The sequence below is a fragment of the Schistocerca americana genome, chromosome 3, assembly GCF_021461395.2.
Source record: "Schistocerca americana isolate TAMUIC-IGC-003095 chromosome 3, iqSchAmer2.1, whole genome shotgun sequence".
NCBI lineage: Eukaryota > Metazoa > Arthropoda > Insecta > Orthoptera > Acrididae > Schistocerca > Schistocerca americana.
Genome location: NC_060121.1, coordinates 373,797,332 through 373,815,126, shown reverse-complemented (window position 1 = coordinate 373,815,126; position 17,795 = coordinate 373,797,332). Strand labels below are relative to the sequence as shown.

At 41.8% G+C, this 17,795-nt stretch overlaps 1 protein-coding gene across 1 annotated transcript in view; it reads left to right on the top strand.

Moving 5' to 3' along the window:
- LOC124605463 (transmembrane protein 272-like) overlaps window positions 1–17,595 on the top strand; it is a 53,239-nt gene extending 35,644 nt beyond the window's left edge. The window contains exons 5-6 of the mRNA XM_047137152.1: window positions 6,653–6,793; window positions 16,448–17,595. Coding sequence (XP_046993108.1) covers window positions 6,653–6,793; window positions 16,448–16,632 — 326 coding nt within the window. The 3' untranslated portion in view covers window positions 16,633–17,595. The remainder of the gene's footprint in view (window positions 1–6,652; window positions 6,794–16,447) is intronic.
- The last annotated feature ends 200 nt before the right edge of the window (window positions 17,596–17,795 follow it).

The following is a 17,795-nucleotide window of genomic DNA, read 5'->3' as shown; positions in this document are numbered from 1 at the left end:
TGGCTACCCCATGGGAGGAGGGAGAGGCTCGCAGTCCTGGGCTGAAACCTCTTCGTCATTACCTCGTCTGTACTAGGACAGATGGGAACACATTCACCACCACAAAGCCATTGTTTTTTGTAGAAACTATCGAGGACATGTTTGGTGAATTGGAGTCTATTAGTAAGATGCGGTCGGGCTCCCTGTTGATCAAAGCTTCTTCTGCCACCCAATCCGCAGCTCTTTGTGCCTGTGATCGTCTTGGCAACGTCCCAGTGTCTGTCACTACTCACCAATCTCTGACTATGGTCCAGGGAGTAATTTTTCATAGGGATCTCATCCTGCAAACTGATGAGGAACTCCAGGCTAATCTGGAGTGATGTGGCATTCATTTTGTTCGACATGTGCAGAAGGGTCGCAAAGACAACTGCACAGGTTAGCCTCCCAGAGAAGGTCAAGGTTATGTGCTACAGATGTGACGTGAAACCGTAATTCCCTCCACCTATGTGGTGCTTGAGTTTTGGACATATGTCTTCCCACTGTACGGCGGACACTTTGTGTGGTGACTGTGGCCACCCCATCCGTGAGGGAACCCCTTGTGTTCCACCACCTGTGTGTGTTAATTGTGCTGACCGCCACACCCCTCACTCACTGGATTGCTCGGCTTACAAGAGAGAAGAGAAGGTACAAGAATATAAGTCCCTGGATCACCTGTCTTACACTGAGGCTCGCCAAAAGTATGAGAGACTCCATCTGGTGTCATTATCTTCAATTTTGCATCTGTTACTTCCCTTCCTCCTCCTCATCCCTTGTCCTTAGCCCAGCCCCACCCCACTCTCCCCTCCATCTCCCTTGCCATTCCCATGTCCTCCTGTCAGGGAGTCGCGCCCCCCCCCCCCCCCCGCCCCCCACCGCTTCCAAAGAAGTCCCCCCCTTCTTCGGCATCTACTGGTGATCAGGCTCGCTCCCGGGAACCCTCTCCCCAGTGTCTCTCAGGCCAGAAGACTGTTACCACTACTTGTCCACGAGGCGCACCATCTGAGGGCCCCAAGGTTGCCTGCTCTCTTTCGGTTCCCAGTCTTGCATCGGTTCCCAATCTTGTAGATGCCTGTACTCCCCCTGTGTCCTGGTCCTCCTCCACCTCAGAAAGAGAAGAAGAAGAAGAAATGTAAATCCCAAGAGAAGGTGTCTCCGGTACCCCCAGAGGTGTCAACTCCCCTCTCGCAACCTGAGTCTGACGTCTTATTTATGGATATCACCCCCATCCTTGTCAGTGATAACTACTGACCAAGTGACCTGACCTCCTCCTTGGCTCCTTCATGCCTACCTTGGACTCACGCCACACGATCATCCAGTGGAACTGCAATGGCTACTATCGTCACCTACCGAAATACAACATTTTGTCTCCTCTTATTCTGCATCCTCCAAGAAACGGATTTCCATGATTACCACTCTCCCATTTTACGTGATTATTGGGCATTCTGTCGGAGCTGTGCTGGCCCTGGGATAGCATCTGGTGGGGGTCTGCATTTTGGTTCACTCTGATGTCCTTAGTGATTGGATCCCCCTGCGTACCACCTTGGAAGTGATTGTGGTTAAGAGTGCAAATGACTCCGGCAATCACCATTTGCAATGTCTACCTCCCTCCAGGTAGGCCACTTGCTTATGTTGCACTATCTACCTTACTTCAGCAACTCCCGCCCCCGTTTCTCCTCCTTGTGGATTTCAATGCCCACCATCTACTGTGGGGGAGTGTTACATCAAAGGCTCAGAGTATCCTAACCGACCAACTTCGATTTGTGTCTCCTCAATGATGGTTACCCTACCCACTTCAGTGCCGATCATGGCACCACCTCTGTTATCAATCTCGCGACACAGGCCCCCACATTCGACATTCTGCAGGGCCAGTTGACCTTTATACATGTCTGCTGTCCGCTTTGACACCTCCCTCTTGAATTCCATTGATGTAGCCATGCAAGGCATCTCTGCTGCTCTTCTTCATGCTGTTGGCATTGCTGTCCCCCTATCCACAGGGCTGTCTCGTTATCGGCCGGTACCGTGATGGACCAAGGATGTCGCAGTTGCTGTCCAGGACTGCCAACGGGTGCTGCAGCGATTTAAGCGACACCCCTCCCAGACCAACCTCCTCACTTTTAAGTGTCTTCGTTCTAAGGCTTGTTACATTATTAACTGGAATAAAAAGGAATGCTGTGAGCGCTATGTTTCCTCCCTGGGGACATATGCCTCTTTATCGCAGGTTTGGTTGAAGGTCCATAGCGTTCTGGGCCGCCAGAAACAGTCAACTGTCCAGGTCTGAACATCCAAGGAGCTCTGTGCACTGATCCATTGCGACACAGTTTGTGATGGCATCGTTGTTCGCTTCCTATCCTCCTGCCTTTCTCCAGCAGAAATGCAGAGTTGAAGAGACCCCCCCCCTCCCCCCACACCATTTCATCCCGCACCATGTTGAACCCTACAGTGCTCCTTTCACTGAATGGGAATTGGTGCAGGCTCTTAGCTCTTCATGAAACACAGCCAACGGGCCAGAATCCATTCACAATCAGATTTTTCAACACTAGGACGTTCCCCAGAGGCAACAGCTCCTCAGGGTCTTCAATCACATCTGGCTCATGGGTGCTTTTCTGTCACAATGGCGAGACAGTATAGTTACCCCTGTCCTTAAGCCCGGGAAAATCCCAACATCTCTCAACAGCTACCAACCCATTAGCCTTACAAATGTGCTTTGTAAACTGCTTGAAAGGATGGTCAACTCCAGATTATGTAGGGTACTCGAATTTCGGGGCCTTTTGTCACCATATGAGTGTGGCTTCCGGGCAGGGTGATCTCCAACTGACCATTTACCATTACCATTTACCATTACCGTAATTAGCCATCCGACAGGCTTTTACTCACCGCCGGCACCTTGTCGCAGTGTTCTTTGACCTACTGTCGCAGTGTTCTTTGACCTACATAAGGCGTGTGACATGGCTTGGCACCATCACATTTTAGTTACCCTCCACGACTGGGGCTTCTGTGGTCCCCTTCTGATTTTTATCTGCGAGTTTTTATCTTACCGACTCTTCCGGGTTCGAGTTCGCCCTTCACTCAGCACCCCTCAGGTTCAGGAGAATGGTATCCCACAGGCTTCTGTGCTAAGTGTTACGCTCTTCCTCATTGCCACAAATGGGCTTGTGACCTCTGTTGGGCATCTGGTTACCCCGGGGTTGTACGTTAACGATTTTTGCAACTGGTGCAGCTCCCGCCCAATGGCGTCTGCTGAGCACCAGCTCCAAGGCGCCATCCGACTGGCCTCTACTTGGGCCACCGCCCACGGCTTCCAGTTTTCCTCCTCCAGTACGTGGGTTATGCATTTTTGTCGTCGACCCACAGTACACCCTGATCCATAACTTTATTTAGGCAACCAGCTCCTTGATGTTGTAACACAGTCCCGTTTCTTGGGCCTTATTTTTGATAACAAGCTGACATGGCTGCCCCACATTTGTCACGTAAAGACTACATGCATGCAGAAGCTTAATGCTCTCTGCCTCGTGGCCCACTCGTTGCACTCTTCACCATCTTTACTGTGCTCTGGTTTTGTCCAGACTCGATTATGTTAGTCAGGTTTATGGCTGAGCAGCTCCTTCCACTTTGAAACTCCTTGACCCTGACCATCATTGTGGGGTGCGTCTGGCTATTGGTGCCTTTCACATTAGTCCTGTTGATAGTCACCGCACAGAAGCAGGGATTCCCCCTCTACACATTCAACGGAGCCAACTCCTTGTTTCTTACGCAGTCACCGTTCGCCATCTCCCTGACCATCCTGTACACCCTGTGCTCTTCACCAATAAGGGATGTCTCCCTCCTAACACCCACCCATGGATGGGATTGCCGGTTGGCATGCATCTCACTGTCCTCTCCCGGGATCTCCATCTGCACTCATTGGACTGTGGCCCGTGTCTTTCCTCCCATACTCCCCTTGGATGGTGCCTAGACCACGGATTGATTACAACTGCTCTCTTCCAGGGTCCTAAGGTCTCTGTTGCTTTTGTGGTTTACCAGCGTCTTGTATGTGCCATCCTTGCAGAGTTCCAGGGTACCACCATCCTGTACACTGATGGTTCTAAGACTACTGATATGGTGGGATATGCTTTCACATTTCCTACCACCTTCGAGCACCATTTGTTGCCAGGATCATGTAGTGTATTTACAGTATAGCTTCTAGCCCTCTTTTTGTTTCTCAGGCCTCTCTCCATAGTGTTTTAATTTGTTCCAACTCCGTGAGCAGCCTTCAGGCTATTGATCGATGCTACTCTCGTCACCCCTTGGTCTCTGCCATCAATGACCTTCTCTCTGCCCTCAAGCGTGCTGCCTGTTCAGTCGTCTTTCTCTGGGTCCCAAGTCATGTGGGCATCCCAGGGAATGAATTGACTGACCGTTTGGCTAGAGAAGCGGATACTTGACCCCCATTTCCTCTCATGATTCCAGCCGCAGATATGCAGATCTGCTCTCTTTGCCCAACAGTGGAGTGTCATCTGGAACGCTACTGCTCATAGTAATAAACTCCGCACAATCAAGAAGCCTACTGCTGTTTGGGGCACTTCTTTCCGCCCCTCTTGGAAGCAGTCCACTATTTTAAGTCGTTGACGCATTGGCCATACCCGGCTCACCCATTGTTTCCTTCTACGTTATGACCCACCCCCACAATGTGGTTGTGGTGCCAGACTGACGATATTTCGCATATTGGCAGCGTGTCCCCTTCTTTCGGCCCTTCGTGCTATGCATAGTCTTCCTACTTCCGTAAATTTAATATTAGTGGACGATCCACGGATGGTAGACCTGGTCCTCGGTTTCCTCCCTGAAAGTGGTTTTTATTTCCAGATATAAGATTCTCCTTTCGTCTTGGAGCAGGGGTGGGTTGGTTGTGATTGGGACTCCTTTTGCAGTCTTCAGTCTGTGACCCCATGTCCGCCCCTCCCTCCCCCCCCCCCCCCCCTTTTTCCAGTTGTCGGATTAGGTCTCACATTTTATGCTTATGCTGTGTGTGTGTTTAATGTTCATTCTTTTATAATGTGACTCCTCGGACTGAATCCCCGTTCACTTTTAGCAGACTCTTTTTCTTATGTAACCCCCTTTGGAATCGCGGGCTGATGACCTCACCGTTTGGTCCCATACTCTCTCAGTTAATCAATTAATCATTAATTTAGTAACCAGTTCACTTCAGTCTGGTCCAACAATCTCCTCCTGTGGTGAGGAAAGTTTATCTTCATAGTGACGGCGCACCGTCGGTGCTTTAATATTCATGGTAGAATGGCATATTAGGCACAGTGCTTTCTGGTCAGGCTTTACAAATGAGAGGATTAAAAAGTGGCACAACTAAAACCGAACCATTTCTGCTCATGCTGAACGCTCGCAAGATAGATTAACAGTGTCTCATTTGATAAGATTTCGAACGGGTACTTCAGTGCACCGAAGACGCGAGAGCAAGTGTTGTCTGTCACGCACATGCTACTACAGCCACTACAAGGGAGGAAAGAGGGGAGGGAGGGGAAAAGCACTGGTGTCACTCTGCGCAGCACCGGGGAATGCAAGCACTAAGTACTCGTGTTGGCGAGTTCTGTCTAAAGATCTGTTTCCAATGCAGTCTCGTACAACTATCAGAACATTAGAAGATTGCTCCGCTCAATACTAGACTGCACGCATTTAAGATATTTGTTGCAAGTTAATGACAGGGGGCTGGTTGTTGGTTGAGTGCACCGTAACCAAATGAGTGCTGACACAGGTATCTAACTTCTGGGACATGGATTGGAAAGTATCCACTAAAAATAGAATAGCGGAAACCTTAGTAAACATGACTCAGGTTATCACCTAAATAAGGTCTGTAATGCTGCCTTACATTTGCCTAAAGCCTAGCCATAGCAGACGCCAGAGTTTTACTATAAAGTACGAACATTTAACAGTAGGATAGGCTTGGAAATGCTAGGCTTTTGGAGAGAGCCAGAACAAGCAGAATATGCAGCTGGTGTGTGAATCAATATGCCTAGTTCACAATTGGAACCCATGTAAGTGCAGGGGTAGCACACAAGACTCAAATGAGTCACCAGTCCATGAGCACATTTAATAAGAACTTGATCTGCAGTTTGCTCTGCATGTGTTCCATGACACACTGAGAGGATACTTGTACATTATGTTAACATGTTCTGTTTAGGTGCAATAGAAATTGTATTTTTTGTTTGTCAGAAACAGTGCATGTTTCGAGGCTCAGTGAATGATTATTGATGTCATCTGACAAGGAAGAGCTGGTTTCTGTGACTGCCCCATCTAAACCCTTGACTCTCTTGAAATTTATCCTGGAGCTGTGCTGTACATAAATTTGTTCATAATTATCTAATCTCAATGTACCTTTCTCAGCTTAAATTTCTGAACCTTTAATGCTCTTCTGTTTCTTACTTTTTCACTCTCATTTCTTTATAAATGCATATTAGCTCTGCATAATAGGTAATAATCTTTGAATAATTAATGTACATTAAACCAGATATGATTAATGGTATCACAGAGTTCATCCACCAGTGCTGCAATTTTCCCCTTTCGGCTATCAGTGTAAAGGCACTAGAGTTCAATTTCCTTGAGAAATATGATGGCTTTCATGAATACTAATAATTGTGTTTTGATCTAGGTGGTTTTGGAGTTTTGAAACAACTCCTCCATTTATCAGCCAGAGTTCGACAACGGGAGGAAGAACAAGAGGAGGAACGTGTGAGACAGTCTCCAACACAGACACTTCTAAACTGTTTCATGTTGGGCTGGTTCATCATTGGTAATTGCATTTATTAACATAAAATTAGAAATTTCTCTTACAGCATTTCCATGCAACTTCGCTGCTATAAGTGCTTTAGAATAATGTAAAATATTAAATTTGAGAGGCTCCCTCCACCCACATCTCCCTCCTTTTGAAAATAATTCAGTGCTGCAAGTCATCAACAATTTTATTATTGAAGTTTGAAAAGTTTCCATTGCAATTTCCAGTTCCTTGATTGTTGATCACATTAGCATAATGTTAATAGTTATTTATAGAGACATCACTATGTTAGAAGTGAATTCTCTTGTCAATAGTTGAGTATTGTTTGTCAGTTAGGAACCCTTATTGAATTGGACCAACTGAAGAATTACAAGAAAGATTCAGGAAAGAGCTGCAAGCAATTTGCTGAATCAGTGAGTGCTCAGAGATGCTAAATAAATTGAAATAGGAGATCTTACAGTAAAGATATCCAGCATAGAAAACCATTCTTTGGCAAATAATGCTGATGTGTTTAACAGGACAAAAATTCGTTACCAGCAATTGCAGCAAGAGCTACAATCCTATACACCACCAACATGAGTGAAATGCAATATGCCACTTTTTCCATTTACATTGGAAACATGCAGAAGAGGAAGTATGACTTCAAAAATAATACAGTACTGACCTTTTCAGTATTTTAGACCTGTTTGAAGAAGATGCTTTATCTATAGTTATAGTGGATGGTAACTGGAAAGATAATATTCAGTGCTAGGTTAGGTTGTATTGCTCCTACCTCCAACAAAACACACACACACACACACACACACACACACACACACACACACACACACTTTTATCTTGCTGGCACTGTAAATGAGAGAGAGTTATTTCCAGCAGCAGATATGATAGCACAGGCATCAATCAACATTTGCTGTTAGCCCACCCATATGTGATAGCTCTAACTTCTGCAAAAATATAAATAATAATTATTAAGTCTAATAGCAAGTTGAATATTATAAAAGAAATGATTGTTCAGTCTAGTCAACAGAAATGACATAAACACTAAGGTTTACGCATGTTTGTATTACTCAGGTTTTTATGGCAGTTTGCATCTGGATTAAAGATGGTGGAAAAAGTTGGCATAAAATGTAATAGTCCTACAGTTGGTTTGGAAATGACAGATAATGGAGATTTTGCATGACATGATGACAGTGGCATCACTAATCCAGTGAGACACTGGTGCTTTCTTATTCCTAGAATGGTGAAAAAAAAAACATACCATTGGCAACATTAAAGTTAAGAATAGTTGTATATAATGTGAAACTGACCACCTTGAATGAAAAGAATTACTACTCACCATCACACCTTGCGTGAGAATTATTCATATTGACTCGTCAAGAGTATACTGGATTGGTTATCAAGTAGGTATAACAGCATAATGTGGTGACACACCCAGAAGTAAGGTGGACTTAAATTTACCAGACGTGTCCTCCGTTACTGCCAAGAAATTGTAATAGAGGTAATAATGTGTTTTCTTAGATGTAGCCTTAGTCATCACGGCTGGGTCTGTCTTGTGCCGCTCGGCATCCACTTTGCCATTGGGCCATCAAAGACCAGACATGGGCAAGTGCCAAGGGAGGACCTCTGACAGTCCACTGATGAACAGCAATGTAGCTTCCCAAATAGGTTCCACATGTGGCGGATCAAAATCACCGATTCCTAAATTTCTTGGAAACTGTTACATAGTGAACTTGGTGTGTGTGTGTGTGTGTGTGTGTGTGTGTGTGTGTGTGTGTATGTACACTGTCAACTCATCTGGTCCAAAATACCTTCAGTTTATTACAGAAGTAGTTGTAGGTATCTCTGTAGGGAACACGAGAGTTTTTTTTACAAACAGAGAGGGAAAAAAGAAAACTAATTAGTATAATTTGTGTGTGGTGGACATGGCAGTAAAAATGCTGGAAGTTCAGAATTAGCGTTTTCTTGTATCTGCATCAGCCCACAGTTTTCATTTTATGTTTTTGTGAAAACACAATTTGACTTATTGTTGCATAACATCATAACACGAAAAAATCATTCTATTTTATATAATTTTTTTTTTTGTTGAAGTTGGCATTTTTTTTGCCAAAGTTGTCCCCCCCCCCCCAGGATCAATCTCCAATAGTAATTGTTCTTTTGGTAACAATACTGTACACTTTCAATGTAATTTGCACATCAGTAACATGGTAGATACTTCAAATTTCAGCTCTGACCATCTTTGTGCAGAGAAGTGCACCCTCCTTGACACATAGTATGGTGGCTTGCAGAGTATAGATGTAGATGTAGAAAGGTATGTTGTAAGACAGTAATTGAATGTAGGACTACTTGCTAAATAATACCTTTGTGAGGTGATCATGGCAGATAGGTCATATATGTATGAAAGAAGTTAAGTTTCTCTCAGTAATTTGATCAGCGTAGGATGACGAGGAATTTTACTTGTTTTCTTATGCAGTACGATGTCCGCCTCTGTAGCTAAGTGGTCAGTGTGGCTAATGGCTGTGTGTGTGTGTGGGGGGGGGGGGGGGGGCAGGTTTGATTCTTAACACTGTGAGGTATTTTTACTTGGTGGGATGTCTGGAATGGGCTGCACTGAGCCTTGTGATGCCAATTAAGGAGCTGCATGACTGAGTAGTAGTGGCTCTAGTTCACAACCACTGCCAGTGGCTGAGAGAGTGGTGCACTGACCACGTAACCCTCCATACCGCATATAGTGATGCTGTTGGCAAGGGTGAAGTAGCAGTCAGTTGGTACTGATGGGCCTGTCATGGGCCGTGGACAATTTGTTTTAAAATAATTAAAAAAATGATACTGTTTGAACTGGGCTTGGACCTGTTGGAGGCAGTGAACAGGCTTACCCCACCAGTTATTGAGGGGCTTGTGGTTTAATGTGATATATTAACCTTGTTGAGATGTGGCATATTTCACATTTATAAAACACTGCTAGAGATGAAAGAAGGGATAAGTCTTAGAAAAGTATGACTGGCCCCAAATCATTAATTACTGTCAGCCATCAGGTCACACACACTTTTATTGGAAAATGTATTACAATACAATTAATTGCACGAAAAGGAATATTGACTCTTGAGAATTGTAAAATTGAGTGACAGAATGGCAGGCCATTATTTACCTTCAGGAGGTGAAATTCTAAGTAGTCAGGGAGGAAAGTAGGATAGGGCAGGAGAGGAGAGGAAGGTCATTCAGACACTAGAATAAGAGGATCTCACCTATTTTGATAACTAGAGAAGACAAAGAGAAGGGAAGGTGTCAGGGGAGGAGGTTACAGATATTACACTGGCAATAGCTGAGCCACCTTCAATCCAAAGATGGTGGGAGGACAGAGTAAGAAGGCAAGAGGTATTAAGTCGAAGAGAAATGATAGGTGAAATGAAATGTAGAGTGCTAATGAGGACTAGAAAATTATGTAAATTGAAGGAGAAGGGGGAGGAAGGAAAGGAAAAGGAAAGGAGTACTTGATTATCATCTGCATCAGGACTTCGTGGGGCATCTGCGGCGACGAGTGAAAATGTGTACCAGACTGTGATTCAAACTTGGGATCTGCTGCTTACTAGGCAGTTGTGTTAACCACTGAATCACCAGGACACAGTGTTCATCGCACTTGTGTGGACTTTTTCAATGTGCCTCCCAGCCAACCCACATTCACATGTATCTGAAGTCCCTGTCCATATCCTCCGTGCTTACTACTTTGAGATAAGTAAATAAAAGAACTAGAATAAATTGAAAAATGATACTGGGGAATGAAAAAGAGGTGGAAAAAAAGATAAAATAGAAAAGGGGATTGTCCTTCTAAGGTAGCACAATTCCTCAACTTTGTCTACTTCTTGGCCCTGAATCTTGATGTTAAAGTTCACCATTCTCATTTCTGCTACTCCTCATTACGTTTGTCTCTCTTCAGTCTGCTCTCACTCTATATTCTTTACTTATTAGGCTGTTCATTCCATTCAGCTGGTCCTGCAATTACTGTTCACTTTTGCTGAGGATAGTAATGCCATCATCAACTCTCTTTGATATCCTTTCAGCCTGAATCGTAATCCCACTCTTGAATCTTTCTTTTATTTTTATCATTGCTTCTTTGTTGTATAACTTGAGCAGTAGGGGTGAAACACGGCGTGCCTGTCTTACACCTTTCTTAACCCGAGCCCTTCGTTCTTGGTGTTCTGTTATTATTTTCCCCTTGTGGTTCTTGTACGTATTGTACATTACCTGTCTTTTCCTGTAGCTTCTCCTGTTTTTCTCAAAATTGTGTTATCTTGCACCTTTTTACATGGTGGAATGCTTTTTATACACCACTTGATAGTTGCTAATGAACAGAGATTTTGTTGGACAGGAATAATCACAGGCAATGGTGGATGACATGAAATAGAGTATGTACTTAAGAGAGGTGGAATGGTACAGTTATAATTAAAATTGTACAGATTTCATTGTACATGGAAAAACAGTCATAAATAATGAAATAATGGTTGTGTTAGACACAGGTCAGGCCCCTGACAAAGGTTGATATCTGACTCTCAGTAAGGAATATGCCCTCTTCAGGCACTTATGCCCATTTTGGACATGGTATTCTTGCTGGCTACCAAATTGTTGAGAAGTCCTTGGGTATATTGTCACATTCCTCTCAAGGTGGTTGTCATTGAGAACATGTCTGCCAAGAGCATCCCAGGCATGTTTGATGGGCTGTAGTTTGGGGAGCAAGCACACCATTCCACACAATCACTTTCCATTCTGTCCAACACCTTAATGGTCCTGTGTGGGCAGGTCTTGTCATCCATAAACAGAAAATCAGGAGCTACAGCATCCTTAGACAGACAGACACAGACACACATGATCCAGAATAACCTCCCTGCAACACTCCTGTGCTGTAATGATACCTAGAGCAAAGAAATGCAGTGGTGTTCGGCCATTATGCATAATCCCTGCCACACCATAATGCCAAGGCCATACCAGTGACATTCATGAACATTGTGTGATGTGTAGCATGTTCCCCCCTCTCTCCACACTTAACTGGTGACAAGAATCATTTGCCACAGTGAAGCAGGATTTGTCAGAGAACACCACTTTGAATCCCTGTTGCTAACCACAGCTGCCTACACCAATGAACTCTTTCTTGATTATAGCAAGATTGGAGAGGGGTGCATTTAAGAGGCTGCTGAGCTTACATACCTGCCTGATGTAATTGCTGTAAAATGATTCTGGCTAGGGATGGGATGGTGAGGCATGGCAACTCAAGCACCCTGAAAATTTCTTGAGCATGAAGTGCTCAAGAAGCTCAAAAGAAACAGTGCAGTGGTTTGTATCACTCTGTGCTAGTTGTCTCTGACAACATGTGGCGGGCTGGTTGTTGGAAGTGAAAACTGACACTAGACAAATACACTGTGGCTCACTGTGCATGTAACTCGTTCAAATCAATATGGATACACGAAAGTGAAAGTCACAGTGCTGGCAATACTTTACGGAGGATGAAGATAATGTATATTGCAACATTTCTTTTGAAGAGCTCCATAATATTTTCAAAAAACACAACGTGCATAATGAGACAGCTTAAATTACACAATTTATTGAGCAATGAAACACTGGTGTCCGTGTACACAGAGGCTCATCCTTCTAATAACAAGATTCATGCAAAATACCCAGGTATGTACGTTATCCGTTCAAAATGTGCTAAAAGAGAATTCCATACAAAAGGTTGAATAGTGCCCAAAGCAATCCACCAAAGTTGGATTTTTAAATCACACTCCGATAAAGTACAGCATACTCCTAAATCAAAACTATGTAATCGTTTGTACAGTACAATATGTAATTTTATTGGACTAGTTTATGAGCAAAACTTCTCCCCTTGCAGGAGCGCTGTTCTAAATCTTACGTTTCTTTTCAAAGAGGAAAGTAAAAAGAAATAAGAACTAGATGGAGCACTAGTAGCCATAATAACAATTTTCAACCACTCTCAATCATAGAGGACAATGTTTTTCAATGTTTTGTTGATAGCAGATTAAAAAAAAAAAAGTGCTACGTGATTGAAGAAAATTACCATAAAGAGAAAGAGATGCTAAAGTGCACGATTCTACGTATATCTCTTTAATGATTGATATTTGGATCTCACTGAATTGTGAGGTGTATGTGGCTGTAACTGGTAATTTCATTAACAGTAACTGGTGTGTAAAAGCTGTAGCTCTGGAGACATTCCATTTTCCAGAAAAGCATGCAACACTAACAACATTAAATATTAGTGAGGCATTAGGTAGTGTGGTTTCAAAATGAAACATTGAAGACAAACTTGTAAGCATCACAAATTCCAGTGCCAATAACATGACTACAGCTGTATGGCTTATTCACAGTGGTAGCATAGATATATAATAGGCGACTTATTTAACACACATCATTGATTTTTTAAAGGTTACAGAAATTGTCATTATTTTAAAATGAGTTGGAATGCTAATGGAAAAATTCCATGAGATCCAGGATCTAATGAAAAAACGTGTACATAAATTAATTCAGGAAACTAAAACAAAATGGAACAGTACATTTTATATGATGCAACGCCTACTGGAGAAAAGGAAATGCGTTGCAACCTGTTTAACAAGTCGTGAATGTTTTAAGTGTATGGGATCCTTTTGAATTGGCAACACATGAAATCTCAACTGAAAGCAATACCTCTTTTTTTGAAAGCTGTTCCAGTAATTGGACGGCTCATTTTATACAAGCAAAGGAAAGTGGGCTAACATGACAGCATGAGAGTTACAGCAACATGTGCACAACTCACTAATAGCTTGGTTAGGATTAATAGAAACAAAGTATATGCAGTTACCATCATGCTCGAACCAAGATCCAAAATATTGCCATTTATGAATCCCATCCATTCAATAACATGCTGTTGCAGGCCTAATTGTAAAACGCATACACATATAGAGCTCAATATCTAATTACTTGCATGATAATGAATTTCACAAGTATGTGGATCATTTCAAACAAAATGCCATTAGTTTCTTGTGGGCTTATTTTGATGAAGTAGTTTCCAATAAATATCTAATAGAAGGCTGCTGTAATAGTGTAGACCTGGAGATCCAACAATGTTTGGAAGAACTGTACCTACAACATACGGAAAACCCTGTATAGTTATGGAAGGAAAATGAGAAAAGTTACCCAAGTCTAGCTACCAGCACAAAAAAGTATCTTGCAGTACCTGTAACTTCTGTCCCCAGTGAGAGAATATTTTCCAAAACAGGACTACATACAAACAAAGAAGCGGAATAAGAAAATCGTATTTCTAAACAAAAATAGATGACAGTGCAGTAACAGGAAGTAAATAGGCCTTATGATGAATAAAAATATTATTTTTTTGCTTTCTACCATAAGTAAATGTTTGTAAGCAGTTTCTGGATGCAATAGGTTATAGCATTTCTCTTTTATTTAAGTTTACACAATTTCCAAATGCATAAGTTATTTTTTAATTTTTTTAAGAATAAATTTTTTTGTTTAGTGTGAGATCTGGTTGTTTGTCTATTTGATTTTTTTTGATAACAATTTTATGATTTTCGTCTTTGAGAAATCTACAACTACTGCTGCTGCTGCTGCTGCTGCTGCTGCTGCTGCTACTACTACTACTACTACTACTACTACTACAGTAGCAATTAATGAAGGTAATACACTTGATACATATGTAGACAGGACAATTTCAGATTCTTCCTTGCAAGTACGGAAGACTTAAGATTATGACTGCTGTGGTTAAATGCTTCATTGTAAAATAGTCTTCACAAAGTCTCTCAGAGTGCAGCATAGTCAACAACTTGTCATGAGTATCAAAGAAATTCTTGAGAATTTGCCTTTGCATCGAGCATTTCTTGAGTACGATCATGGACCATCCCTAGTTCTGGCAGGGACACGTACACTGTTAGCAGTTGCAACGTCTGTTTCTCCACGATCATAAGCACTCAAATGGTGTCTTGCGGATATGTTACCATACCACACAGAATGCCGCACTAATTGGTTCCACAACCTCCTTCCTCAAACACCGTGCTGCATAAACTGTCGAATACATACAGTGTTCGTGCGAAGGCTTCATTGCAATTAACATGTCTTGCCCTGTACATTTCCTTTCACTGTCATTGGTCAGGTGTTCTGTGGCAGTTGTCACCTGATCCATAGCAATTGGCAGCCGTTCCTTAGCAAGTGTTAATTGTTCCTTAGCAAGTGTCAAGCAGTATAGGTATACAAATCTTATGTACTTGTCTTGATTTTCCTTAAGTCTTGCTTCCATTATCAAGTGTAATGTCAGAACCACCTATGTAGTATCTTTACCTTTCTGAAAGCCAAGCTGATTGTCATTCAACAAATTCTAAATTTTCTTTTATTCTTCTGTATATTTTTCTTGTCAGCAACTTCGGTGAATGACTTGTGAAGCTGATTGTGTGGTAATTCTTGCACTTATTTGACCTTCCTGTCTTCAGGATTATGCAGATTAATTTTTTCCAAAAGTTTGATGGTATTTCTCCAAATCTTTCCTGAGTATACCACCTTCTCTTGTGATTTCGAACAGAGTATTCGCTATTACTAACTGAAATTTATTGCAGAAGTCAATTAGAAAGTTGTTAAATGTTATAAACAAACATTACTTTACCTTTTTATGTATTCCAGAATGAAATTTTCACTCTGCAGCAGAATGTGCACTGATATGAATCTTCCTGGCAGATTAAAACTGTGTGCTGGACAGAGACTCGAAATCGGAACCTTTGCCTTTCCCGGGCAAATGCTCTACCATCTGAGCTACCCAAGCACGACTCATGACCTGCCCCCACAGCCTTTTTATGTGTTGTTGAACAGTCCTCTGATCATAATGCAGGAGAAATATTCAGTAATTGATCTGAAGATGAGCTTGGGCTAAGAACTGTTAATGTCGAAATAGTTGATTCTGTTAAATTGACATGGTCAGTGGCTTTATTTGTTTTGGCCCCTCTCTTGTGTGAATGATATTTTACACGGACTTTGGAACTATTCTGCTGAAAATACACAGTGGAAATTTTGGCAATGATTTATGAAATACTAAAACAAATGGCCGGCCTGGGTGGCCGAGCGGTTCTAGACGCTACAGTCTGGAACCACGCAGGTTCGAATCCTGCCTCGGGCATGGATGTGTGTGATGTTAGTGTTAGGTTAGTTAGGTTTAAGTAGTTCTAAGTTGTAGGGGACTGATGACCTCAGAAGTTAAGTCCCATAGTGCTCAGAGCCATTTGAACCAACTAAAACAAATAATTAAATTTGCTTGGTTGTGTAACTATCTTCCTCCTGTGGCCTTCACGGAATAGATTAAGGTAAGAGTCTGTAACTATTTGCAAATAAGACACCCAGGCACAATATGAATGTAGATGTTGATAATAAATAAAAGCGTTTTCATTGGGTTTATTTTTTAATTTGAAGTTAAACAAATTTACATTCACGGATAAGACATGATGTAAGCTTCAACTAGATTTCTCCAGTAATGAGTGTTGGTGGTTGCAGGTTTTTTAAGAGCATGCTTTTGATGTTCTGGTTGTAGACATTATCTTTAGTATAGGGTCCTGCTCTTTTATAATTCATGTTGCATATTAATATTACTTATGTGTGATAAATTTTGTGTATCCAGACAATAATCAAAATGTTTTTCAGGATCGATGTGGGTGTATAAAGAGTATGAGCCAAATTATGAACCAAAAATGGGAAAATACTGCAACCGTACGCTGTACCTGTTCGCTTTCTGGCTCATCACATCAGTGTATATTGTTCTTGCCATCATAATAATTTGTTTGTGCAGCATTAGCGTTGCATCAGTTGCCTTTCAAAGGGAGATGTAATGCTTGTGGTGTATATTGGATCTGCAATATGGTAAGCTGGCCATTGCAGCATTACCAGAAGTATTTCCTGAAAAGCTTTTCAATCATTACTGTACAAAATCTTTAACTGCCATTAAGCCTTGACATTTTGAAATCTGTGATATGTCTTACTGTATTAGCATTTAGCACTTGTGCTCTTTAACATAAAATCTACACATTGAAGATCTGAAGAAACACTACTTATGGACTTGATCATTTCAGTGTAATTTTCGAGCCAACATTTCCACTTCATAAACTGTTACTGCTATACATTTGCTTGTTTGGATCTTGTACTTATGTGAATTGTGGTTCAGAATTTATGCAATTTTCTGGCTGTGAACAAGAATCTATATTTGCTGGAAGTAAGATAGTGAAGTCTTCTAAACTTTGAATCATAGAAATAGTACCACAGATAAGAGCAGAATATTTCTGCCATGGAAAGCTGATGAACTTAAAGGATCTGTATTGTTTTGAACTTGAAGCAAAGCAGCATTTGTATTTGCTACCAATAACGTGTTGCTGCTTGTGCTATAGATTTTATTCTGACCATGCTGTGTTGAACAGTGGTTTATATGAATCAGGGCTAAACACACACACACACACACACACACACACACACACACACACACACACACACACACTTCCATACTTCCATACAGTGTGTGGAGGCAAGTAAATTTTATAAAAAATAGAGCGCTACTAAATGAATACTGACTGACTGTGTACTGCCAATATTTCCGTGTATTTGCCTAAAAGCTTGTTGCTGAAAGGCACTTAAATTGATCTTATGAATAAGAATGTATAGATAGCATGAATGATCAGTTTTAAGTAAAGGTGACATGAATTTGCCTCCAGGCAGCCTTAATGGGTAACATGTTCTCAATATTACCTATGTTCTATCTTTACAGTGAATCTTGGCAATAAAGTTATATTTTGCTGTGTGTAGTTTTTGTTTCTACCATATAAAGCACTAACTAAAATTGGGTATTAGGCAACACTCCATTAAATTCTACCTGTAATTTGTCAGATACCTGTTTATTTTATTTATTATTATACCCATTTTGATATGCTTGACTTTCAAAGATATTGTAGTGCTATTTTCAAACAGTGATGGTGTTTAACGAACACAAAATGTAAAAAACTTG